Source organism: Pelmatolapia mariae, unplaced genomic scaffold, assembly GCF_036321145.2.
Source record: "Pelmatolapia mariae isolate MD_Pm_ZW unplaced genomic scaffold, Pm_UMD_F_2 NODE_ptg000484l+_length_81885_cov_1, whole genome shotgun sequence".
NCBI lineage: Eukaryota > Metazoa > Chordata > Actinopteri > Cichliformes > Cichlidae > Pelmatolapia > Pelmatolapia mariae.
In genome coordinates this window covers 14,448-42,245 of record NW_027052169.1, presented here as the reverse complement: position 1 = coordinate 42,245, position 27,798 = coordinate 14,448, and the positions used below count along the sequence as shown (strand labels likewise).

At 40.9% G+C, this 27,798-nt stretch overlaps 1 protein-coding gene and 1 long non-coding RNA gene across 3 annotated transcripts; one reads left to right on the top strand and one right to left on the bottom strand.

The window, feature by feature from the left end:
* Nucleotides 1–308: 308 nt before the first annotated feature.
* On the bottom strand, nt 309–4,061 carry LOC134623235 (uncharacterized). The gene is made up of 3 exons (XR_010093268.1): nt 3,973–4,061; nt 3,244–3,319; nt 309–3,120 (listed from the first exon to the last, which is right to left on the bottom strand). It is a non-coding gene; the product is annotated as an uncharacterized LOC134623235 (long non-coding RNA).
* A 91-nt stretch (nt 4,062–4,152) lies between these two features.
* Nucleotides 4,153–27,417, top strand: LOC134623238 (zinc finger protein 492-like). Of its 2 annotated transcripts, XM_063468413.2 has the most exons (4): nt 4,153–4,719; nt 20,192–20,297; nt 25,142–25,985; nt 26,187–27,417. In XM_063468413.2, the coding sequence occupies exons 2-3, from the start codon at nt 20,280–20,282 to the stop codon at nt 25,964–25,966; spliced, it is 843 nt and encodes a 280-aa protein (XP_063324483.1). In that variant the 5' UTR covers nt 4,153–4,719; nt 20,192–20,279; the 3' UTR covers nt 25,967–25,985; nt 26,187–27,417. The 2 variants fall into 2 exon arrangements, with proteins under 2 accessions (XP_063324483.1, XP_063324481.1); XM_063468411.2 differs by having other exon boundaries at nt 4,154–4,719; nt 25,142–27,416.
* The last annotated feature ends 381 nt before the right edge of the window (nt 27,418–27,798 follow it).

Sequence of the window (27,798 nt, the reverse complement as noted above, 5' to 3'; positions counted from 1 at the left end):
ACCCAGAATTTACCAAAATGAAAGATGTAATTTGACTCATTGAACACTTTATTATAAAACACAGATCTTTTGCCATCATCTTATCTTAAAGCAAAATAACTGTACTGTATTTACAGTTACACAAAAAAACTTAAAGTATTCTTATAAAAATCAAATTGCAAGCACAAGACTTGGAAAAAGTAAGACAATACACATAACAAAAATATGCAATATTAACTTCATATAAACTTCAATTAGTATTAAAAATACAAACTTTCTAAAAACAGAGAATGGGACAATAAGAAGAGATTGAGGATAATATGGCAAGATCTGATAACAATATCCTACAATTACTTAAAGAATAAGAACAGTGTGGTCTAAAACCACTATGAAGCAAATACATTAGGCTCGAAGATGAAAACAAATATAGGAAAATATCTTTTAAATAACTACCCCATCTGCTATGCAGTTTAAAAAAGGGGGGCTATGATAAACAAGGTTTTTTTTCCCCATCACAAAAATCAGGAAAAGCCAACCAAAAGTCAACCTTCAGCTCAGCAATTGCTGATTTCACAGAAATCCCAAATAAAAGCATATAGGTGTTCCTTATGGCCATTCAATTTAGCAAAAGTCAACATAACCCAGATGGCTAAACAGAACTGTACGAACATAACTGTATTAAAATACAATGATATAATAAAACCTGACTTGTAAACTGTAAAATGTGTGCACAATGATAAAACATGTAGGAGATATTGAATATATCTCTTACATGTACTACATACTACATATTGCAGGGGTCTCAATCTCAAATTTTCTGGTGAGCCACTAGAATACATGTCATCTTGTGACATTACATTAATAAAATTTGACAAATTAAAATTAACCTAATGCATTTTTAAGTTGATTTTGGATTCAAATAATAGAAAATTGAATAAAAGGTGGGAAAACTGCTTTGATTGTTCACATGCAGACATGCTGACTGAGGAAATGGGAATTCTTATAAATGGTCTCCAGACTGCCACTTTGAGACCTCTGCAGAAATGCATTTCACAAGTGTTTAGAAAAATATTGCCTCAGTTGTAATACGAAAACACAAACACAAAGAAGTACCTCAAATTACATTACAGTGGTATTTCACCAAAGACTTTTTCTTAGAACTCAGTTTTTAAACACCTGAAACCTTTGATGGGACATTCACTTGGGAACACTTTAGTTTTAGTTCACAACTCAAATATAATTTGTTGTAAAACAACAATGGCTTTTAAGCCAATGTCTGTGAATCAAACCTTTAGATAATGTCCATGACCCACACATTTGATTCCAACACACTGTTCATCTCCGATCTGAAGTCAGGATAGCTGTCATAATTTATCGACAGCTCCAGTACACATCCACGTGTGTGCCACAGGTCGTCTCTGGAAACCTTTAAGTTCGTTAAACCCAACGATGATGTTCTTTCCAAGATGTAAATCTGAACCTGTGCAAAACCTGAGGAACAAACACAAATGTTCCTTCTCAGCATTCTTCACATATGTAGTTAGATATTTCTGAATCAGCTTCTGGTGAGCCGTCATTGTTTCAGGGAAAGTGAGACACTTGAGAACTTTTCTCAACCCTGGTTGGAGGGTTTCAAAAAGTGACGATAGATCACAAATGTTTTCCCATGCAGTGCTGAGTGTTCTTGCCCACTGTTCAATAACATAGGCAGGCTCTTGGACAAGTGTTTTGTGTGCAAGCTCCAATAGGACTTCAGTGGCATTGTAGGCTGTTGGTATCTTTCTGCAGCTGTGGTTATCAAGTATGTCTATAAGTTCTTCTTGGTCCACGATGCTAAAGTCTGATCGCCACGCCTCTAACACTGTACGCTCAGATTCAGGCATGAACTTAAGGAAATCCTCCACAATATCACTCTTTACATATCCAAAGGCAGCTTGTTCTAGAATGGCAGGTGCAATTTTCACAGGCAGATATTTCTCTCCAACCCATCCAAATGCAATGATTCTGCCCACACTCTCCCAATCCTGTTGCCCAAAATCATGCCTTAAGAAGGGCACTTTGCAAACATTTCCAGTGGTGCACTGGTCATAGAATTCTTTCCAGAATTCTGAAAGACAATCTCTCACAACTCCCCCATCATCATGGGCCATTTCAGGTGTTCCATCAGGCAGTACGAACTGGATTTTGATGTCGACATCTTCAAGGTACTTATCACTAAAATGTGAAATGAGCTCTGACATTACCTGCCCTCTGTGGACCACCACTACTCTCCTCACTCTCTCACTGGATGGACCAGGGTGTGGAGAAAAAATCAGGGTGTCATCCAAATTTATTGGCTCACTGTCAGAAAAGGGGCCAACAAAAATAATGTCACTGCTGTGAGAAGTGTTAGCACTTAGAGACTGCGTGGAAGATTGTGGAAGGTTATCGTTTGGAGTGTCTTCAATGTATGTCACATCATGGCTGATTGTTTCAAATGGAGCAGATGTTTGGACTGTAGTGACAGTAAAAGAAGAGGTTTGGTTTTGAGGACTCTCTTCAATTTCTGAAGATGGATGCAAACCTGGGCTGGAATTCTGAAGGCTGTCATTTTTTCTTTGTGGTGAGGTAGAACCTGAGGATATTTAGTTTTGTGGCATGATAAAGTTCTCCTACTGTCAATGCATCATCGACTATCATCTCTTGATAATCCTTTAGATAACAGTCAAAATCTGTTAAGGGCCCCTGAATGTTTCCTCCATCTGGAAAGAACAGGCCTGTTGCAACCTGTAATATGTCCCTTTTCTTGGCATCCTTGCAAATGTCTATTTTTCTTGTTCCTCCTCCTCGTCTAGCTCTAACCTGCTTGAAAACCTCAGTGTCTTCATCATAATGCATCCATCCTATTTCTATTTTTCTATTTCTCTTCAGAGCATTTCTTTTATGGGTTGTTTGGGAATGTTCTTCTTGCTGTGTACTACTGCCATCCTCTTCAGATAATTTTCTTTTGGACAGTTTGGATTTCAGCCGTTCAAAAAGCGCTGACTTGCGGCTGCTGCCCCTCCATCTGCAAAATCCAAATACTGCTAGACGATCACCATATGATGGCAAATAAGTCTTCAGCTCCTCATCTGTCATTAGACTTATGACACTGGCATCAATCTAAAGATGGAAAAATAATTTAATTTATTAAAACAACCAGCCTTGAAAATACAATCCTATTTTTAACTTAAGAACAATAAGGAAAAGTTGCATTTCAACCAGTATCTTGTTGGAATTAAGTACCTTCTCATTCTCCAAGGTCTGTATAATTTCCTCAGAGACTTCTCTTTGTTTCAAGAATTCAATCAAGTCTCCCATGCTGTAAGGAAGAATGTAAATTAAAATTACCTATTATAAAGCCACAATATTATCATCAAAGTATCTGTGCCTACATTATGAGATCTGACTATGGTGGAGAAGTGGGAATTGCATTTTTAAGTGTCCATTTGCACTGTAACTACAATCTGCATCACAATACAGTCAATCCCACATTTTCTCAGTTTTCTGGTTACATTTTTATTGGTTTTATTCCTTATTTATATACTTTTCAGTCATATTCCCTGTTTTGGGTGATTTGTGATTTTGTTTTATACAGTGCTGTACACTTATTACGCATGCTTTCAGCAAAACGTCTGTTTCATCAAACGTAACAGGTGTCATTAGTGTGTAACAGAAATGGTAAATAAATGGTAAAATAGCCTGTATTTATATAGCGCTTTTCTAGTCCCTAAGGACCCCAAAGCGCTTTACATATCCAGTCATCCACCCATTCACACACACATTTACACACTGGTGATGGCAAGCTACATTGTAGCCACAGCCACCCTGGGGCGCACTGACAGAGGCGAGGCTGCCGGACACTGGCGCCACCTGACCACCACCAGAAACCTTATAGGTACCTTTGGTTAACCCTCACGTTGCATTCTATTCAACTTTGTATGTAACAATCGCTGTCACAGCGTTTTTGCATACCTTTTATCCAGTTATCATTTGTAGGAAGGCATTCAAAGCTGAAGAACCTGGCGCCATTTGTAGCTCACCGTAGCTCACGAGACGATCCAGTTTTGAGTGCGCGCGCCTTTGTGCCATATCCTTCCGGGTAACAAGGAAATGACGTCAGCCACGTAGATTACTGATTGGCAGAGCTAACTCGAAATTTGGAGTTATTTTTCTCATTATTTCGAGTTACTAAGTCGAAAATTCGAGTTGCTAAGTCGAAATTTCGAGTTACTAACTCGAAATTTTGAGAAACTAAGTCAAAATTTCGAGAAAATAAGTCGAAATTTCGAGAAAGATAACTCGAAATTTCGAGTTAAGTATCGTTTTTTTTTTAGTGGCGGAAACTGGCTTCCATAGGATGTCGGGGCAGCATGAGTAGGAGCATATTTTTTTTTATTAATGATTACCGGTGCTGGAAAAGCTAGCGCTTGATGCAGTGTTTTGATGCAATGCGTGTGTGTGCCTGCGTGCGGAGGGGGGCGTCGCGCAGAGAGAGCTGCTTTTTCATGAAACGGGAGTACACTAGTAAACTTACAGGAACATATACCACTACCAACGTTTGGATCGATATCGCCATCGATCTGCACACCCTTGTCTCCTGGATCGTAGCTGAGATCAGCGTGAACCACGGGTGTCTCTGCTCCCTTTTCTATTTCCTGTGTTTGGAAAAACTTCCAGCTTCATCACGGAGTTTCTCTCGGTTTGTGGGCTCATATAAAGGTAAGCGCCGAGCTAACTTTAATGTGGGTTCAGTTTATGTTGAGTTTAGCTTTGTTGAGAAATAATAGATTGTTCGGTATATATTGGAGTTAGACTGTAGACTTTCTGATTGCTTGCAACATTATGAAATGGCGGTTGCTACGGGGTAAGAACATGGCTGTGTCCCAAACTAGCGACCACATGCTTCGTAGTACACACACTTCGCGTACTACGCTCAGCGGTACTACGAACAGGCTTGTGAAATGGGGCGGTCTGGCCTTATTAGCGCTTTACAGATTGCCTAGCAACCATGATACTAACCGCGAGAAATGTTTCATACAGTATTGTTTGACACAAATGAAGGAGAAAAAAATGTTTGTTTTTTTCGTTCATTTTTTATGACATCACTTTGATTTGTTGAGTATCCGAGGCTGAGACCACGGGACTGTAAAAACATGATCTTAAGATTAGCTAATAAATTACAATTAGCCAATGTTGTTCAGAAGACTACAGTCGTCTCAGTTTGGCAACATAAATATAATATGGCCAATATTATATTTATTGTCAGATTATTATGATATATTACAGCAGTGAGCTTGAACTCTGTGTCATTCACTGAGCTTCAGTAAAGATTCACATGTCAGTTTTTTATATCACCTTAAATTTTCACTCAAAGACAAGTATTTTTGACAGTGTACATATATATTTATCATATATATAAGAGGCAAGTAGTGTTCGTTCATTAAGTTGGCATTACTAAATTTGGCTCAGTGCTTATACATGTTTAAAGAGAATATTTAAAGCATACAAACAATATAAGCAATATGATACAACAAACACAGCAGTACTACTAATCCAAAATACTCAAAGCTTCATAGAACTGAAACAAACATTTATTTTTAGCTCCATTCTGCTGCTGATACATACTTTAGGTTTCTGAACATTAAACTTGTTGCTGCCTTTCATAGTGTGTAACTTGAAGGCCCTGAGTGCTTTCTCCCACACTGAAAAAAACGGAATGATAAAATTTATTTGAGCATTACCTAATAAGACTGATTCAGGACAGACAATTAGTTATTTTAAACTTTTATAGCAGTCGTTCACAAACAGGGAACAGTCTGTCTATTCTCTCCATCTGTCAGCTGCTGCTGGCCGTGATATTCAGGACTGCAAACCGAGCAGCATCACTGACTTTCAGCTTGTTGTGTTTGTGGATATATGACTGACTTATTATCCATAAAATCATCACATTCTCTGTAATATTAAGGTCGACTATTAAACGGCGTATACTTTAAAGTCAAAGCTTTAAAACCAAGTTAACGCACAAAGTACAAACATCACTAATGTCACATACCTTTGCCAACGTGTGGCCAACAGTAATGTTTTAGTGTTCTTTGTTATTAAACATTTGCACATAAATAAGTAGTATAACATTCAGTACTTAGTTTTAAAAGTTTACTTTTTGGCAACCACGCTGCTGGTTTTTTTTGTTTTTGTGAAAAAATTAGCCAAAGCCACCGCTGCTCTATGAATTCTAGGATATGCTGGGCTGCGAATGATACACCTGATCCATCCTTCAAATCCGGGGAAGTGAAGGGCCCATTTGTTGCCTTCAAGGCTGCAGACCCTGAATTGGGATACAGCCATATAGTGGGGTGCTCGGCCTGTCCTCCAGGCTGGTACCTGTTTATCTGGCTTTTTTTAGACTTTATTTTCATTGAAAGTTTTATAGTTTTGACATTCATCCACATAAAAAAAACAATAAAACACACTGACAATAACATATTGGCACAGTGAAACCATCAGATCTGCCTGGTCCGGGGGAGCTCCCCTCGACCTCTTAAGTCCCATGTCTTCAGGTTTTGTGCTACTGCCATGTAGCACTTTACAGTCGACCCCTGGTGATGTTCGGAAGGGTATTTCCAGTCTATTTTATGAGGAGCCTTCTAAAAGCAGTGGTCATGTCCTTAGCAGGCTTTTCTTCTTCCAGTGGTTATGTGAAAATATTTAGCTAAACTCTGGTTATATAACCCACCAACCATCATCCCACATTGCTACCTTCAACAAATCTCTCCCACTTCCTCCAGTTTTTATGAAATTGGTCCATTTTGAGGTTCAAAAGAGATGTAAGTTCACCATTCTGTATATTTCCTCCATTATTCCTATCCAATCTTTCTTTGTTGGGGGGGTCTTTCTCCAGCCACTTCCTGGTAAGAACTTTTTTACCTGCTCCCAACAGGATATTTATCAAATATTTGTCCTTTAAGGAGACTGCTTATGGGATATAGCCCAAATACACAGTACAGAAATCCAAATTAAATTTGGATTTCTGTACTGTGTACAGTCACCAAAGTAAATTGATTTACCAGTCACCAAGTAAATTGATTTGACGATTTCACTCCAGTATGGTTGGATTACTGGGCATTTCCAAAATATATGAAAGTGATCTACCATATTTTCCACACAGTTTCTCCAGCAGTATCCATCTCTCGGTTGACCTTTTTGTTTGTATTTTATTTGGGGGGTTATAAAAAAAACCCTAATATAATTTTTCCATGTGAATTCCCTCCAATAACCCGAACTAGTAGTTTTCATCTGTGTTCCACATATATTTAACCAACTTTCCTCTGATATGTTGACTTTAGCCTCAATTTCCCATTTAATTTTAATATAATTGGTTGATTGACCCTTCAATTATTGTAGGTTCTTATAAAGTTTAGCTATCAATTTATTTTTAATCTTACCTTTATAAGCCTCTATTATAAGGGGGACTAGGCCTCTACTATGTTCTTCTGTAGTTTTTATGTTACTGTTAAAATAGGACCTGACTTGGAGATATCAGAAAAAATCTTAGTTTTGAAACCATAGGTGTCTCTTAGATTTTCAGAACTATGTAATCCTTCTTTTCCTGACATTGAGCAAAATGGTCCAATTCCCCTTGTTAACCAATTTGTATAAAATCCATCTATTTGTGCAGGGATAAATTCCTTATCATATGTGACCCATCTGAGTTGTTTTATGTCGGCTACTGATTTGAGGCTTTTGCATTCATCATACCATATCTTTAAGGAGTTTTAGTCCACTCGTTTAGATTGTTTTTCTGTTCCAAATGTAATTTTTTGTCTGCTAATATTATTTGTAGTGGTAATTTTAATTGTGTCACATCTGAATACTTCAGCAACTTAATCTCATTCTTGTGAGATTTAAGATGACATGAAATGTTTGCAGAACAATACCCCACTTTTATGCTTTAAACGGGGGTTAACAAAGTCATCCTAACAAAACACACACTTACAAATTGTATCGTTTTCTTCTGATCTACAGCCGCAGCCTATAGAGATTGACAGACCACGTGACTTAGTGTAGTCACGGTAAGTCAGTTAGTCTGCTGCCTAACTTTCATCACGCACATATATGGTCTTAAGTGTGAGTGCATACACTCACAAAATGTTTAATAAGTTCGGATCCCTGCAACAAGCCCAGGTCCAGTTTACTTTGGTGATTTGGACTATTCCATTTCACAGCTGTTGTTAAATTATTTTCCTCCATCTCGTGTACAGGCCAACGCAATCTATTTGTTGTTTCAGGTTGTAGTATTACACAACATTTTCAGATCTAATAGAAATAAAATAAGTGTTTCATTATTCATTCAATTTATTGTCTTTATCTATAACTGGCGTCATCGTTTTATTCTTGTATAGAATCTTACAGGAAAGAGGCAAAATTGTATTCCTTTATGCTTTATTAGCTGATTTGGTGAAAAACAAATCAACAATGCCAAAAAACATATCAAAGCAACATGCTGGAAAACAGTTATTCATCACTTGATTGCTTCGATACAACACTTGGGCACATATATGAGGGACTTTTCATGGCTGTTTTGATATCGCTCTCTCTCTCTCTTATCAAATCTCGCTGTGTTAGTAGCTTTAAACTTGGTATGACCCAGGTTGATAGAGGGTTCCCAGTCTGGATCGCATTCCTGCATTTTGCTCACTGTGGCTTTCCTACAAAACACAACAAACATTAGCCCGCAAAGCCACAGTGAGCAAAGCAGCATAGCGCAACGAATTCAATTCAAATCAATATAAGACTTATTTGTAACCTACATCAACAATTATGTTATGATAACTTATGTAATAACTACAACAGAAGACTTACCTTTGTGGAAATGCTTGGAGCAGACTAACATGTCAGCTGGAGTGTTCTAAGACGTTATATTTGGTCTGCAATCCAGGCCATCCGTCGGCTCTTTGTTACTTCAGAAGCATGGTGTAACCCAGTGTTAAAAACGGGATTAAAAGCATAAATATGAATACTCATTTGATTAAAATACTAATTTCATAATGGTAATAAATACTGCTAAAAAGAAGGTAAATATAATAAATATTGAAAAAAGCATGTAAACATAAGTTTAATTAATATGTACGTATGTATATGTAATATATAAATGGTGTGGGGGCAGGACTTAGTCCTGTGGAGTGTGTTTGTTAGATCCACTGAGCGACCAATCATTGGCCGGTCTGACCCCTCCCCCAGTCTGTGTGCGCTGCTCAGACACCTGTGCGTGCCTGCGTGTGCCAGTCAGAAACGCCAGAGACACAGACGGTGAAAGGTCCGGTTACCCGTGCGGTGAAGAAGCTAGCTGGATAGTAAAAGTCCTGTTTTCGGTGAGAATAATAAGAGTGATACTGTACTCCAGAGGCCGTGAGCCAGCGTGAGCACTGTGAAGCCCCGTGTAGCATTTGTTGCTTCACATGGTAAGTCCCAGGCAGTGCACGTGCGCTAGCATAGCATGCTACTTGCCGCTAGCTCCGATGCTAACTTCCGCTAGCCATTTTGCAATGAAAGTGCCCTTTCGGAGGCTAAAGCAATTAGCACTGAGTCTGCTGCACTTTATACGAAATGTTCTTTAAAGGTTCATGTCACATTACTGTGGTATTGATGTGTAATGTATGGTTTTGTGCGAAGTTATGTTAGCACATGTTCACTTTTCTCATGGTGCTAATTATAGTTCTGCACACTGAGTATTAGCAACGTGAAGTTAAGTGCCTTCACCTGCACTTTACTTAGCTGAAACTTGATAAGTCTCAAGCCAATGTGTATTTTTAATGCACTGCTGAGCTATTTTGTATTATTTTAAATGTGTGTTTCCTATGCACTTTTTCCCTTTTGAAATTAGAATAATTTGTTGTACAACATATTTTGAAAGAAATTTAGAAACACTACAAGCAACTACTAGTAGTAATAAGTTACAGATATCATAGCTTAAATGTTGAACTACTGTGTTCTGGCCTGGTCCCCAGGTCAGGTTTTTTTCCTTTGCTTATTTGGATTGGATTGGTTTTGAGGACCTGAGAAGAATCGAGGATCCCTTTTCCAGTACTGGATGGCGAGCCCAGCCCAAAGAGCCGGATGAACTGGTAGATTGTAACCCGACTGGTTACAAACACACTGAGTGACTATTGAACATTGACAGACTGAAATTGACTTTAAAAAAAAGACACAAAAGACAATATATCCTTGGGTCGACCATTTGTGGGGTTTATTCTATTTTGTTTTTGTTTTAAAAAGCGCGCTCTACTTTTGTTAAATGTGCACAACCTGCTAAATTTTAATAATTGCTAATAAATGCAATTGTGTTTTCTACACCTACTGTGTACAAGTCCTCTGTTGTCATACACCCTTGGCTCCTACGAATCTAGAACCTGTCTGATCTGGCCCATATTTCCCTTCTGTCCTCGTACTGTGGTTAAAGGTAACTACACTGCCTGTACTACATGCAAAGAAGGCAAGAAGTAACACTAACAGGTCTTACATGCCCACTACTAGTATTGCACCACCAGTGTTACATGAGTTACAAAAGTGGCGAGCCAGCCAGGAGCCTAGAGTGTTGTGTGACAACATTGGAATCCTCTTTGACCTTTGATCAGACGCTCACATACGGTGAAAATGGATTTTGTCGAGAAGTATGCCGTTAAAGTACCAAATGCCATTATTGTTAGCGGTGTTACAGATAGAGAGAAAAACAAAGAGGTATTTGAGTTTCTGGAGCAACATGGTACTATTCGTAGAGTGCTCGCTGTCGATGATGACTCTTCTGCATTCCACAAAAGTCAGATTGTAGAGTTCGAGTCCGGTGCATCCGTTGAAATGTTAGCACCTAAGCTGCCTTACCTCTTTCAGTCCACTGACAATCCAGATGTCAGTTACCGCATTCGAGCCTTAACGGACGTCTATACTAAGAGCGTAGGGGGCAGTGTTACTGAGGCTTACATTAGCAACGTGAAGGGTTTGGCCAAGTTAAGTGGGAAGGATTTCGAAGAAGTGTTGCGGGAGGCCATGTCCACAATAGGGAAGACCATCGAAGCTGCTGAGACAGCTGAGATAAACCCCGAAAATGATACTGCTGATCAGATTTGCCCTGTGGTAGGATCCACACAACTTGGAGCCTCACCTTCAGTCTTAACTGAACTGCCTCACCCTCCTGAACCCATTCAGGGCACATTCCAACGCCCCATGAGACCAAACTTGACACCTCAAATGTTGAGCCCAACTGACCTCAACCCACCAGAGGTTCAGAAAATAGTAGTTGAGCATGTTGTCAAGAGTGTTGAGAAGACATCACATGCTCACTCTACATTAAGACTCAGAGCTTTCTCTGGCAAGATGCCCAGACCTTACAGCGAAGCTGACTATGAAACATGGCGTTCTCACGTTGACTTGTTGATGGAAGATGCTTCTTTGTCTGAGTTGGAAAAAACTCGTAGGATTCTTGAAAGTCTCCTTGCTCCCGCTTCTGATGTCATCCGCCCTCTTGGGCCAGAAGCCACTCCTGCAGACTATCTTAAACTTATGGATTCAGCTTTTGGCACCGTCGAAGACGGTGAGGAACTGTTTGTACGCGTTATGAACACCCTCCAAGATCACGGTGAAAAGCCCTCTGCTTATCTGCTTCGTTTGCAGGTGGCGCTCAATCACACCGTGCGCAGAGGTGGGCTTGAACCACATGAAGTAAATAAGCAGCTTCTTAAACAGTTTTACAGAGGCTGCTGGGATGATAACTTGCTAACGGAGTTGCAGTTGGAGCTAAAGCATAAGGAGCCACCCACTTATGCAGAGCTATTGCTTCTCCTGCGTACTGCAGAAAATCGACAAGAAGTTAAAAGCCAGCCTAAAGTCACACACAAGAACAGATTCCTTTGACCTTCCTAAAGGTCTAATTGGTACAAAGAGTACTGCACAAGTGGAAGTTTATGGTCACACAGTGAGTTGTTTGCTAGATACTGGTTCCCAGGTGACTACAGTCCCCGAGTCCTACTATCATCAGCATTTGTCCTCTCATGAGATTAAGCCATTGTTTGAACTTTTAGAAGTTGAAGGTGCCAACGGTCAGTCTGTGCCTTACTTAGGCTACATTGAACTGCATGTCACTTTCCCAAAAGACTTCCTTGGCATTGAAGTTGAAGTGCCAACACTTGCCTTAGTTGTCCCCGATGTGCGCACAGCTTCTCAGTCCTTAGTGCTAATTGGCACAAACACATTAGATGTACTTTATGAGCTGTACTCTGACGCGTGCCATGAACTGCAGCTGAACATGCCATATGGCTATAGGGCAGTTCTAAAAGTTCTTGAGTCACGACACAAACAGTCCAAAGACAGTAGTCTTGGTTTAGTGACGATGCACAACAAACAGCCACAGTTGATTCCAGCAGGCCAAACTGTTGTTCTGGATGGTGCTGTAGCTGTGTCAGCCGGTAATGGTGAAAAGTCCGTCTTGTTAGAGTATCCACGAATGTCAGCCTTACCTGGTGACATCCTTGTGAAACCTTGTCTCATAGACCTACCTGAACGAGCACCTTACCTTGTTCCAGTTATACTTACCAATGAATCCGAACATGATGTGACAATCCCTCTAAATTGTGTCATCGGAGAAGTCAGTGCATATCAAAGAGTTCTATCTCAAGAGCACTCAGTGAGAACTCAAAGATCCCAAACTGAGCAGAAGTCAAATGTAACATATAACTTTGACTCTTCCCCTCTTAGCGCTGAATGGAAGGAGCGCATAACCGAAAAGCTAAGCCAAATGCCCGAAGTGTTTGCACAAATTGATCTCGACTTTGGAAAAACGGATCAAGTGAAACACACAATCAGATTGTCAGATTAAACATCGTTCAAGCATAGAGCGCGTCCCATCCATCCGAACGACCTGGAAGCAGTCCGTAAGCACCTCAAAGAACTGCAAGAAGCTGGTGTGATCAGGGAATCTACCTCCCCTTTCTCTTCACCCATTGTAGTCGTGCGGAAGAAAAATGGTGAAGTCCGCCTCTGTATCGACTACAGAAAGCTTAACGCGCAGACTATAAAAGATGCTTACGCTCTCCCCAATTTGGAGGAAACGTTTTCCACCTTGATCGGGTCGCAATGGTTCTCTGTCCTGGATTTAAAATCGGGGTACTACCAAATTGAGATGGTAGTACCCCGGGACATACTCACTCAATTTGGTGAGTATGTCCCATCTCACCAAATTGAGATGGGACATACGGCGTTCGTATGTCCCATCGGCTTTTGGGAATTTAATAGAATGCCCCAAGGCATTACAAATGCCCCCAGCACGTTCCAGCGACTCATGGAGAAATGTATGGGTGACATGAACCTGCGTGAAGTGATCGTGTTTCTTGATGACATCATTGTATTCTCCAAGACACTTGAAGAACATGAGGCTCGCTTAATGAAAGTTCTTGATCGCCTGAAAGAATACGGGCTCAAACTCTCACCCGAGAAATGCAAGTTTTTCCAAACTTCTGTCAGATATCTCGGGCATATTGTGTCCAGCAAGGGAGTGGAGACTGACCCTGAAAAGGTGGAAGCCTTAAGTACCTGGCCTGTGCCTCGTGATCTTAAACAGCTCCGCTCATTCTTAGGTTTTTCAGGGTACTACAGGCGGTTCATTAAGAACTATTCGAGTATCGTTGCGCCCCTCACTGACTTAACATCAGGCTACCCTCCTTTGCGCAAAAGCACAAAGCCTAAAGCTAAGTCTGTAAAGTACCATGACCCCAAGACACCTTTCGGCGAGCGATGGACTCCCTCTTGTGATCTTGCTTTCAAAACCATCATTGAAAAGCTCAGTACTGCGCCTGTATTGGGTTTTGCTGACCCTAAACTGCCATATACGCTCCATACCGACGCCAGCACTACAGGGCTTGGCGCCGCGCTCTATCAAGAGCAGAATGGCCAGACCAGGGTGATAGCTTATGCAAGCCGTGGGTTGTCCAGGAGTGAATCCCGTTATCCTGCCCATAAGTTAGAGTTCTTAGCCTTGAAGTGGGCAGTGACGGAAAAGTTTGCAGATTACTTATATGGAAATCAGTTTACTGTCATGACAGACAGTAATCCTCTGACGTACATATTAACTACTGCTAAGATGGATGCCATGAGTTACAGATGGCTAGCTGCCCTGTCAACGTTTAGCTTTAAGCTCCAGTACAGAGCAGGCAAGCTTAACTCAGATGCAGATGGCCTTTCTAGAAGGCCACATGGCGAGTTGCTTAACGACGCAGTGTCCCAAAAAGAGTTCGACCGCATACAGCAGTTCACACAGACTCACCTGTCCCTACCTGACAGCAGTTTGAGTCCTGAAGTAGTGTCTGCTATTTGTGAGAAACATCTTGTATGCAGCTCTCAAAATGACACCATCCCTTTGGTTCACTCGCTAGCCATTTCTGCAGCTGCCATTCCAGGTGACTTTGTCAATGAAAATGACTGTGGTGGTCTTCCTGTTATACCCCATATGTCCCCTGAACAGATCACAAACGAACAAAGAACAGACCCTTGTCTGAGGTAAGTCATTGCACAAATTGAAACTGGAGAGAAGGTCCCACCAACTGTGCGAGCTGAACTTCCTGACATCAATCTTTTACTCCGAGAGCTCAATCGACTGGCGATGCACAATAACATCCTGTACCGAACTCGCCAAGATGGAGGAGATGTTACTTACCAGCTTGTCTTACCTGAACAGCTCCGTGACTCAGTCTTCCAAAGCCTCCACTGTGACATGGGCCATTTAGGCACTGAGCGTACCTTAGATCTTGCCCGAACAAGGTTCTATTGGCCTCGCATGGCAGCATATATAGAACACAAGATCAAAACATGCAACCACTGTGTAAGACGTAAAACTCCTCCAGAAAAAGCAGCTCCACTTGTGAATATCAAATCCAGCAGACCCCTCGAATTAGTCTGCATGGACTTCCTGTCCATTGAGCCTGATCGAAGTAATGTAAAGGATGTGCTTGTATTAACTGATCATTTCACAAAATATTCATCAGCCATCCCTACCAGCAATCAGAAAGCTCAGACCGTTGCAAAAGCCCTTTGGGACAACTTCATAGTCCACTACGGGATACCCGAACGATTGCATAGCGATCAAGGTCCCGACTTCGAGTCCCACCTTATCCAAGAGCTTTGCAAGATCATGGGCATTCGCAAAATTCGGACAACACCCTATCACCCCAGAGGGAACCCGGTAGAACGTTTCAATAGAACGTTACTAAGTATGCTAGGTACTCTTGAGGAAAAGGACAAAACTCAGTGGCACAACTATGTCAAACCACTCGTTCATGCGTACAATTGTACGAAAAATGATACAACTGGTTTTGCCCCATATGAGTTGATGTTTGGCCGTCAGCCAAGATTGCCAGTCAATCTAGCATTTGGGCTGCCCTTTAACAACAAAAGTTTCAAGTCGCATTCTCAGTACATAACAAAACTAAAGGCAACTCTACAAGAGACCTACAAACTAGCAACAGACCATGCTAACAAAATAGCAGAAAGAAACAAAACAAGGTTTGATATGCGAGTGAAACCCTCAAAACTAGACCCAGGTGACAGAGTTTTGGTGCGTGCAGTCCGTCTCAGAGGCAAGCACAAGCTAGCCGACAAGTGGGAGACTGATATTCACGTTGTGGTGAACCAAGCAGGTGACTTGCCCGTCTACAGTATAAAACCCCTAACGAAAGAGGGCCCAGTCCGCACAGTCCACCGCGATCTCTTGCTCCCTTGTTGTTTTCTTGCCCCTGTTGAGGAGAAACCTGTCCAACCAACTCATGTACGCAAACCAAAAACAAGGCAATCACCTAAACAACATGAGGAATGTCATCATTCGGAACTGGAGGATGAGGATGTCTGTTGGTTCAGAGAGGAACCTATTCAAGAGCCCATAAAGGTCACTCGAGTCTATGAGATTCCCCAGCCAAAGACACACCCTAATGATCACAACCATGCTGAAACTAACTTGCCTGGACGTGACAACTTACATGAACATGACAACTTGCCTGGACGTGACAACTTACCTGAACATGACAACTTGCCTGGGCGTGACAACTTACCTGAACATGACAACTTGTCTGGAGGTGACAATTTAACTGGATGTGACAACTTACATGAACATGACAACTTGCCTGGACGTGACAACTTACCTGAACATGACAACTTGCCTGGGCGTGACAACTTACCTGAACATGACAACTTGTCTGGAGGTGACAATTTAACCGGATGTGACAACTTACCTGAAAGTGGAAATCCACTTGGATGTGGAAGCCTAGAGGAGAGTGAAACCATGGTGGAACACTCAAACACTGACAATGAAAGCGAGAGTGACTCTAACTTACCCGATGGACCTACCTGTGATGGGCCAGTGGAAGAAGACAACTCAAATGATAATCAAGCAAACTCAAGTCAGTCAAATACTGAGAGTGAAGCTGCAGCGGCTATAAGGCGCTCAGAGAGAACAAGAACCCAACCAGAACGACTACAATATAGTCAGTTGGGAAATCCCCTCGTTTCCATTGCCCAGTCCCTGTTTCAAGGTCTAAGCCTGGCTTTTACCAATGCCTTGACAGAACAAGATCCTGTGGTCATCCCCATGAATGCTGGTTCCCCTGTCATTACCGTTTAGCTATCCCATGCAAAGGGACTTGCATGATTCTAAGGGGGGATAGTGTAACCCAGTGTTAAAAACGGGATTAAAAGCATAAATATGAATACTCATTTGATTAAAATACTAATTTCATAATGGTAATAAATACTGCTAAAAAGAAGGTAAATATAATAAATATTGAAAAAAGCATGTAAACATAAGTTTAATTAATATGTACGTATGTATATGTAATATATAAATGGTGTGGGGGCAGGACTTAGTCCTGTGGAGTGTGTTTGTTAGATCCACTGAGCGACCAATCATTGGCCGGTCTGACCCCTCCCCCAGTCTGTGTGCGCTGCTCAGACACCTGTGCGTGCCTGCGTGTGCCAGTCAGAAACGCCAGAGACACAGACGGTGAAAGGTCCGGTTACCCGTGCGGTGAAGAAGCTAGCTGGATAGTAAAAGTCCTGTTTTCGGTGAGAATAATAAGAGTGATACTGTACTCCAGAGGCCGTGAGCCAGCGTGAGCACTGTGAAGCCCCGTGTAGCATTTGTTGCTTCACATGGTAAGTCCCAGGCAGTGCACGTGCGCTAGCATAGCATGCTACTTGCCGCTAGCTCCGATGCTAACTTCCGCTAGCCATTTTGCAATGAAAGTGCCCTTTCGGAGGCTAAAGCAATTAGCACTGAGTCTGCTGCACTTTATACGAAATGTTCTTTAAAGGTTCATGTCACATTACTGTGGTATTGATGTGTAATGTATGGTTTTGTGCGAAGTTATGTTAGCACATGTTCACTTTTCTCATGGTGCTAATTATAGTTCTGCACACTGAGTATTAGCAACGTGAAGTTAAGTGCCTTCACCTGCACTTTACTTAGCTGGAACTTGATAAGTCTCAAGCCAATGTGTATTTTTAATGCACTGCTGAGCTATTTTGTATTATTTTAAATGTGTGTTTCCTATGCACTTTTTCCCTTTTGAAATTAGAATAATTTGTTGTACAACATATTTTGAAAGAAATTTAGAAACACTACAAGCAACTACTAGTAGTAATAAGTTACAGATATCATAGCTTAAATGTTGAACTACTGTGTTCTGGCCTGGTCCCCAGGTCAGGTTTTTTTCCTTTGCTTATTTGGATTGGATTGGTTTTGAGGACCTGAGAAGAATCGAGGATCCCTTTTCCAGTACTGGATGGCGAGCCCAGCCCAAAGAGCCGGATGAACTGGTAGATTGTAACCTGACTGGTTACAAACACACTGAGTGACTATTGAACATTGACAGACTGAAATTGACTTTAAAAAAAAGACACAAAAGACAATATATCCTTGGGTCGACCATTTGTGGGGTTTATTCTATTTTATTTTTGTTTTAAAAAGCGCGCTCTACTTTTGTTAAATGTGCACAACCTGCTAAATTTTAATAATTGCTAATAAATGCAATTGTGTTTTCTACACCTACTGTGTACAAGTCCTCTGTTGTCATACACCCTTGGCTCCTACGAATCTAGAACCTGTCTGATCTGGCCCATATTTCCCTTCTGTCCTCGTACTGTGGTTAAAGGTAACTACACTGCCTGTACTACATGCAAAGAAGGCAAGAAGTAACACTAACAGGTCTTACATGCCCACTACTAGTATTGCACCACCAGTGTTACATGAGTTACAATGGCTTGAACAATTTCTCTTCCACGACGTAATCCGATAAAAGCCGATCTCTTTACCCGTCGGCTTCCCGTGGCTGGCATGCGACCGGCTATTGCAGTTAATAATACAACAGCTTCCTGCCATTATTTGTGTTTTTTATCGCTGTTTGACTGTTTTCATGTGAAAGCCTGCGTGCGCTAGTACTGCTTGCCACTCATACCCACAATCCTTTGCTGTTTTACCCTGGAATGACGTCACATTTTCAATTTCTATTCTCTAAGCAAACCTAAGCACATTCTGTTCTAATTGTTATTTTATTCTACTTACGATCCCCTTTTTGATCTCTTAGAGCAGTGGTTCCCAAACTTTTTTTGCTAGGCTCCCCTTTGTTTTACAAGAAAACATATTTGTCGATGCTTCATCTCCTGCTTTGCGTTTGTGTGGGAGCGCCGTCAAAAACCTGTCCACTATGCTAGCAGTGTCCAAGCGTTCTCTTTTTTCTTCCATACCGTGCCAACCCTGCAATGGCTCTGCGCCCCCCCTAGGGGGTGGGCCCCACACTTTGGGAAGATCTGTCTTAGAGAGATCACACTATTCAGCGGCTGTTTCCACTTCAAGGTCACCATGGTCAACTGCAAGTAAAGGCCGTAGTGGACCCTAACGTAGTCCACGTCTATTCCATTAAAATATGCTCTACAAGTATTAGTCCATGTTGGGTCATTCTCTGCATTCTTCCTCCTCTTGCTTCAATGTCAGGGGTAGACTGCCCCGAGATCTGTTGTTCCAGAGACCAAGAGATTTTTCTGCCCCTACAGTTGGTGTCTGGGATTTTTCTGACTCAGTTGAGTCAGGGCTTTGGACCTGCTTGGTCAGATCCTTCTGGATCTCCGCAATGCGTCTCCCAGGCTCCTCAACTGCTGCGCACTGGGTCCAGTGATATCATGTCTCTCCCTTGCTCTTCAGCCAGGGTGAGATGTCCTTTCCACCACCTAAAACCGGTCCAAGAAACCATACGCTAGAATACCCAAACTCGTTAAGTTTCTAGGAACCTGCACCCAATAATCGCAGCAGCAAGGCTTTCCCCGTTGGTCCGGTTGAAAATACTCCCTAATCAAAAACAGCTCACCATTGCAAATTCTTTTCAGTCCCCCTCTTGGTTCGTTAAAAAGTGTAAAGTCAGTCAAATATTTGTCCCCATTATCAGTCCAGTCAGTCCCCATATGTTTATTGCTGATAGCAGAACTTCTTATGTCGAATTAAGTTTCTACTGCTAGCTTGTTGTTTCAGTAACATTAAAACAGCAAAACATTAAAAAAGCAACAAAAAAAAAGTCTCTATTGTAGTCAGGCACAGCTAAATCCTGTTTGCCAGTTAACCTAGCCAACCACACTGTGTGTTGTTAACACCTTCAACAGGTACCCCCTCATGATGTGTGCCACTTCCTATCTGATTTTTGCTCTCCCTATATGAAGGATTACAATAGCCACACACATTAAAAAAATAGAACTTTGTGCTTACATAATGAATTGTAGAATAAATTCTGCAGTTATAAAATCATTTTTGAATTCCACATTAACAAAGTGATTTTTGAAATGTTTTATGAGGTGCTTGGAAATGTTGTAGGTGGCTGAGTTTATACTGCAACCAACGAGTCTGAGCGGGACTCCCTTCTTGTGGATCTATGGAAGTCCATAAATACAGGGTGTAGCATCCCCTGGGTAAAGGTGGTGATATGCAGGGCAGTCAGTGTCTTTTTCCCTTTCAGGTTCTTGCAGGCAACTGATGACTTTCTTTTTGTAGCTGCTTCTGGGGTTTCACCTTGAAGCTCCATAGGTATTGTTGTCACTGAGGAGTGTAGTAATGTTTATTTGCTCTGCTTCTTTTTTATCAGGAATAAAATACGTCTATATACTTTTTGTCTCCCAGCTTAGTAACAGGAGGAGAAGAGTCTGGTGGAGCAGCAGAGGAACAATTTCAGCCATTTGGACTCAGCTCAGCCACTGCAGAGGAAACAATGACTTCAATACAAAATGTGAGAAAAATATCACAGTTACACTGTTATTGAAACTGTGTGCACAGCTAGTTGGTTTTTAAAAACAGGAGCTTTAAACCTTTCCATCCTGGGCTCATCCATATATAGAGATTGAAAGACCATGTGACTTTCGCGCATTTCATTGTGGGTACGAGTGGCAATAAAATCAAAGCACTGCATCAAGCAGTAGCATTTCCAGCATCTGTAATCATTAATTCTGCGGTTTTAATCCCAACTTGCATTTTATTAGCCTCAAACGCAGTTATGTAGAAAAACAAAGACACAAAATGTTTAGTAATTTCAGATCCCTGCAAACAAGCCCAGGTCCAGTTTACTTTGCTGATTTGGACTATTCCATTTCACAGCTGTTGTTAATTTTTTTTCTTTATCTATTTGTTGTTTCAGGTTGTAGTATTACACAACATTTTCAGATCTAATAGAAATAAAATAAGTGTTTCATAATTCATTCAATTTATTGTCTTTATTTATAACTGGCATTTTTGTTTCATTCTATTCTAGAATCTTACAGGAAAGAGGCAAAATTGTATTCCATTGTGCTTAATTAGCTGCTTTGGTGAAAAACAAATCAACAATGCAAAAAAAACCATACCAAAACAACATAATGGAAGACAGTTATTCATCACTTGATTGATTCAATACAACACTTGGGCACATATATGAGGGACTTTTCATGGCTGTTTTGATATCGCTCTCTCTCTCTTAACCGATCAAATCTCGCTGTGTTAGTAGCTTTAAACTTGGTATGACCCAGGTTGATAGAGGGTGCCCAGTCTGGATCGCATTCCTGCATTTTGTAGGCTGGCTTTCCTACAAAACACAACAAACATTAGCCCACAAAGCCACAGTGAACAAAGCAGCATAGCACAACAAATTCAATTTAAATCAATATAAGACTTATTAGTAACTTACATCAACAATTATGTTATGATAAATTACGTAATAACTAAACAGAAGACTTACCTTTGTGGAAATGCTTGGAGCAGACTAACATGTGAGCTGGATTGTTGTGAAACATTAGATTTGGTCTGCAATCCAGGCCATCCGTCGGCTCTTTATTACTTCAGAAACATGGCTTGAACTATTTCTCTTCCACGACGTAATCCGATAAAAGCCGATCTCTTTACCCGTCGGGTTCCTGTAGCTGTCGTGCGACCGGCTATTGCAGTTAATAATACAACAGCTTCCTGCCATTATTTGTGTTTCTTTTTATAGCTGTGTGACTGCTTTCATGTGAAAGGCTGCGTGCGCTAGTACCGCTTGCCACTGGTACCCACAATCCTTTGCGGTTTTACGTCACATTTTCAATCTCTATACTGAATCTACATTCACAACCAAAAACCAAAGAAGTTAAAAGAACATACAAAGATCATATTTTATCGTCACACATTGAAACAACAATATCATGAGTTCAACTAGGGCTGGGCGATATGGCCTAAAATTTATATCGCGATATAATTTGTAGCACGTGCGATAACGATATATATCGCGATATATTAAAACTGACTCACATGCCAGATACATTCCTGAATAATAAACACACTTCAGAAAAGTACAGAATGCCATTTTAAAGAACATTTATTGTCCTTTTATAAAAAAAAATGTATAAATTACAAAACTTTTCAACTTTTTCCAAACAACGTAACACAGAATTCTTAAATAACAAATAAAAATGACAATAAATGTGCAAACATTTGTGAATAAATAAATGGAAGTAAAATATCAGTAAAACACAAAATTCTAAATTGTGCAAAATGTTAATAAATAAACATTAAATTTCTCCCTGCTGTCCTGATTACGTATTTATATTGCACAAAAAACAAAGATGCACATATCTGAACTGAAAACCCTTCAAGTTTAACAGGTTTCTTTTCTGTTAAATATAGAACAACAAATTTCAAACTTACAATATGTATTGGATATACAACACAACATCAGTATTTATGGTTCTTGCATGCAGGACCATTAGATGTTGTTCGCCAGGAACACAAGTTTGTCAACCGTCTCTGGCTTTAGTGCAGGTCGTTGGCATGTTACTATGTTGCCACTGGTGCTGAATGCCCTTTCTGAGGGGGCACTCGTGGCAGGAATGCAAAGGTATTTCCTGGCTAGGCTTGCCACCCTGGGAAAATTAGCCTGGTGCAGCCTCCACCAATCCAGTGGGTCAGCTTCTCCGTCAACATGCAGTGCCTGCAGGTAACTCTTAAGCTCAATTTCAATCACTTCTCTGTCAGTGAGGGCAGCTGGGCCAGGCTGAGAAGATGCATTTTTGAAAAGCTGCCCAGACTTCTTTTACTCCTCTTGGGTTCTTTCTGGGCTTCTCCAGCAGTGCTTGTGTGTGATGGTGGTGACTCAGACACAGCTAGCGTCTCTAGCAGTGACTGAATTTCTGCTGCTGCTTTTGTTAAGATGAACTCTCTTCGGTCATCAGCTATATATGATGATCTGAAGCGTGGGTCGACAAAGGAGGCCATATCCAGGAGGTCATCAGTTGCAGGGTCTAAGTATTTCTCATTTAAATACTTGAGGATGGCACTCTTCATGTCCTTCGTCAGTTCTGTATCTTCATCAGCTAGAGGAAGATCTGTGTTATTTAGAAGGTGGAGCACAGGTTTGACATATGACACACTAACATATTCTTCTCCAGACAGAGCATCTGTGAACTCAATCAGTGGATTGAGTGTCTTGTTCACAGATTCTAACAGGTCAGTGTCCTGCCAAGTTGGTAGCAGGTGCCTGGTTTTTCTGTCTGCCTTCAGGACCTGTGATATGGCCTTCTCCTGTTCAAGTACGCGCTGAATCATCTGTTGTCGAGACCCCCATCTTGTTGGCGTTTCAGTGATGAGGCGGTGAGGAGGCAGGTTTAGCTCAGCCTGGACATTAGCCATTTCTCTCTTCCTTTTCCAAGTGTAAGAAAAGGCACTCACTATTTTCTTGCACTTGCCAATTGCACGTTCAACACAGGCATCTTTCATGCTTCTCTCTAAGGACAAAATTGGAAGATATTATTATTAGTCCCGTTACACATGCACAAGATAACAAAACATCTGTACAAACACATTGTCAGCATATACAAATACCACTGGTATTTATCTAATCCTAGATAAGACTGAATTAAGTATTTTATTTGATGATTAAAAACACCACACCATACTTAGTCATTAATATGTAGTATTACTAATATAGAATGTTAGATTATATAGATAAATTATATACTGTATAGTGATGTAATAATAACACACGCATTGTATGTGTGCGCATGTTTGAGAAACCCTGTGATGGGTCATATATAATCAGGGGTTGACTTTTTTTTTTTTTTTTTTTTGCTTTAGAACTCTAATGAGTACCTACATTGGTACTTGGTACGACATTATAATTGGTACGCACCAAAATTAAAAATGTTTTATGTATTTCGGCCAAGTTGGGAAGTGCGCACCGGGCTCCTGGTCTCAGTCATAAATTAGGTACGCATTTGCACAGTAAAGCCTGAAAATTGGTGCGCATTTTGCACACCACTTATGCGCATATTATTGAACTAGGACTAAAAGAAACGTTTAACTTACCGATGGCGAGGTGGAGCCTGTGGCCGAAGCACTGCAGTCTTGTCCAACCGCTCAGTTCCACTGCTTTCACGATATTTGCGCCATTGTCGGTTGTTATGCAGACTTGAAATTCTTCTTTCAGTCCCCATGACTCCAGTGCTTCTTTTAATCCCTGAGATATCTGTTCACCTGTGTGATCCTCGGGGAAATAAGATGTCTGTAGACATCTGCTGCACAACTCCACTCTTTGTTGATGAAGTGGACTGTGAGACTAATGTAAGGCTCCATTGTGCGACTCGACCACAAGTCCGTAGTAGTTGCATAGTGTTTTATGCTCCGGAGTTCTTTCTTCACTTGCTCACGGACTTGGTCAAACAGTTTGGGCATTTCAGTTCGGCTGATACGTTTCCGGTCAGGTACCTCGTAACGTGGATCAAGTGTTTTAACCATGTTCTTAAAGCCGCTTTTCTCCACTGTGAGAAACGGCACCATGTCCTTGCACAAGTACACTGTTATGGCATTTGTGATGTCAATCCACCGCTGACTCGTTTTGGCATACGGAGTGCCTTTGGAAAAGGCTTGGAAAATATTGGTCTGCTGGCGTGTAAGGTCACCTTTTTTATTTCCACTCGACTGATTGGGCGTTTGTGCAGTGCGCAGTTTTTGGCTTTCCTGGTCCTCCAAAATGTGCTTAGTCTTGAGGTGATAAAACAAATTACTGGTATTTCCTGTCTTTGAAATCACTGTCGCTCGGCATACTTTGCAGATTATATTTTTCTGCTCAGTATCTGACTGCCTAAAACCAAACCAGTTCCATATGACCGACGTCGCACCGGTCTTTTTTACGAGCACCTCCTCTTCCTCATCACGTGTAAGCTCCATGCTTGCAGCCGCTGCCATGTTTTCGCCCAAAGCAGGCGCAGCTTGATGAAATCATCAACATGCGCTATCACGATAGAGCGATATAGTCAAAATCTCTATCGTTGGCCAAATTTATATCGTTTCTATCGTATATCGTTTATATCGCCCACCCCTAAGTTCAACTAACAATTATTTATGAAATGAAAGATTTTCTCCACTGATCAATATTTCTTCAATAATGTCATTTTAATTACAACTCTCATTGTATCAGATCATTGCAATGTGATACTATGACCAGAAGGTGGTGCTAACACACCAACAATGTGTTTGTTGACATGTTTGATTCCACTGATGGAGGGAGTTTCAGTTTGTTCCACAAATGCATTTCACTCACTGCCTCTGTTTGTATCTCTGTCACTGCAGGACCAACATGGAGTGAGAAGTCAGCGCTCTCAGGAGGCCGACAAACATCACAGAAGAAAGGGAGAGAAAACCTACAGCTGTGATGAGTGTGGGAAGGATTTTACCCGGACTGACAGCCTAAAAACACACCAACTCATCCACAGTGGAGTTAAACCTTACAGCTGTGAGTTTTGTGGAAAGTCTTTTTCCCTGGCTGGAAGCTTAAAAACACACCAAGTAATCCACAGTGGAGTTAAACCTTACAGCTGCGACTTGTGTGGAAAGACTTTTACCCAGGCTGGAAGCTTAAAAACACACCAAGTCATCCACAGTGGAGTTAAACCTTACAGCTGTGAGTTGTGTGGAAAGTCTTTTACCCAGGCTGGAAGCTTAAAAACACACAAACTCATCCACAGTGGATTTAAACCTTACAGCTGTGACTTGTGTGGAAAGTCTTTTACCCAGACTGGAGACTTAAAAACACACCAAGTCATCCACAGTGGAGTTAAACCTTACAGCTGTGAGTTGTGTGGAAAGCCTTTTGCTCGAAATAGCAACTTACAGAGGCATCTAGTTACCCACTCTGGAATTAAGGCATACAGCTGTGACTTTTGTGGAAAAAGTTTCAGCGACAAACACTACCGAAATATTCACCTACGGATTCACACTGGAAATGATGTTTACTGCTGTGATCAGTGTGGGAAACTGTTTACAACAGATGCACAGATAAAACAACACATGTTTATCCACACTGAGGAGAGACCTTATAAATGTGACCTGTGTGAGAAGATGTTTAAAGCTCCACATCACCTGAAAAACCACCAACAGATCCACACCAGAAAGTAACTCTACAAGTGCAGTTACTGTGAGGATGTATTTATCTTTTTATCTTGTATTTTTAACCTGATTGTTTGGAACAAGTCTGACCAGTAAATATATGGAGTTATACTGAATGAACAGTTTGAAAAATGAAGAATCATTTTCGCCCAGTAAGCTGAGTGTTATAATGTAAACAATAAAATGTAATTGGACATTGGCAGTGAACACTTACGCTGTCTTTGTTTAGAAGCAGAGCAACACAGATGGATCCAGTTCTCAACCCTGTCATCACTGTGGTGGTGTGAAAGAGTTTCTCTGTGACCTTTGTGGAAAACCTTCCAATCATCAACGGGACCTAAAACCACATCAACGTAGACACACTGGAAACAATATGAACTACTGCAAAGAACGTGGGAGAGGCTTCCACACACCAAGTACATTAAAAATACATGAACTCTTCCACAGTGGGGTCAAAAAGCACATCTGTGACCAGTGTGGATCATCCTTCACCACTGCACATGAGATTAAAGAAAAAGCATAAGGGAATCCACACAGGAGAGACACCATACAAGTGAAGACACTGTAACAAAAGCTTCCCACAATCAGGTCATCGTAACAAACATGAACGTACATACATGGAAGTGAACTTCGGCTGTGACCAGTGTTAAATTTCAATCCTTCATTCATATGCAAATAATTTCACAGCAGTTGCTCTTAAAACTTCCAAAATGAACTAAATCTGTCCCCCACCTTTGAAACAACACCTGCTGGGACTTTATGTCCAGAAAAAAGAAACCCAAGCTAAACTGGTTTCGGGCTGTACTTCCATGTAATACCAGTTTGTACCAGAAGCAGTGAGTCAGTGTAACATTTATTCATTCAGGCAAAGAACACAAATCTTATTCACAGTGGCAGCAAAAAAATGTTGAAATTTAAAAACAGCAGCACACGTCAGGACATGTTTTTAAAGATCACAGGTAACTACTTTTAGTTAATTCAAATTCTATTAAACCTCTATTTTTGGCTCCTCCTTTCACTTTAGTGTCTTTTTTTAATGAATTCATTTTGATCCACATGTTTGCAACTGTTTTCCTGTTGATCTGAAGTTTGTATTATGAAATCCTGATCATGTTAAAGCGTTAGTTATATTTGATGAACTCTGTGTAAAGTTTTTCTTATTAAACAGTTTGGTGCGAAAAATAAAGAAATAGTCTCAGAACAAATAATTTGATCCCTGATTTCAGATTCAAACTAATTTAACTGTTTTCAGTGGTACATGTGGAGGTTTATCAGAGGAGGAGAATTGGCTGTTCTCCACTCACACTGAACATGGTTCCTGCAGCTCATTAAAAACTCTGAAATGTTCTTTAAGGATAAAAATGTCTGATTTTTCTTAAAAACATGGTGTGGGCATGAAGTTTTCAGAGTGTGTGTTTAAGATGCTTTGTGATTAACATCTCACACATTCCAATAAAGCAGATGTTCCTGCATTGCAACAGCAGTTTGCAGATGTGTTCTCCCCCCTGCTTGTTTGTACTGCTCTCATGGAGCACTACTTTGAAGCTCAGCCTGGTGTAAAAGTGTGTTCATGGCCCTACAGGTTGCCTGAGCACAAGAGAAAATTTTTTGCGAAAGTAGTGATGTGACATTCTGTATCGAGGCTTCAAAGCTTGTGTCGAGTAATGGAGGGGGCGTTTCCACGATGCGCGTAACGAGGCTTGCTTCATTTATGGGAGGAGCTGAAAATGATGATGTCCGAAGCCTCGCTGCCAGGCTGTACCACGTGACTGGTTCAGGAAGTGGTTCGAACTTTGCCGCGAGCTATGACAGCGATATAAACCCCTCAGACTTCATTCAAA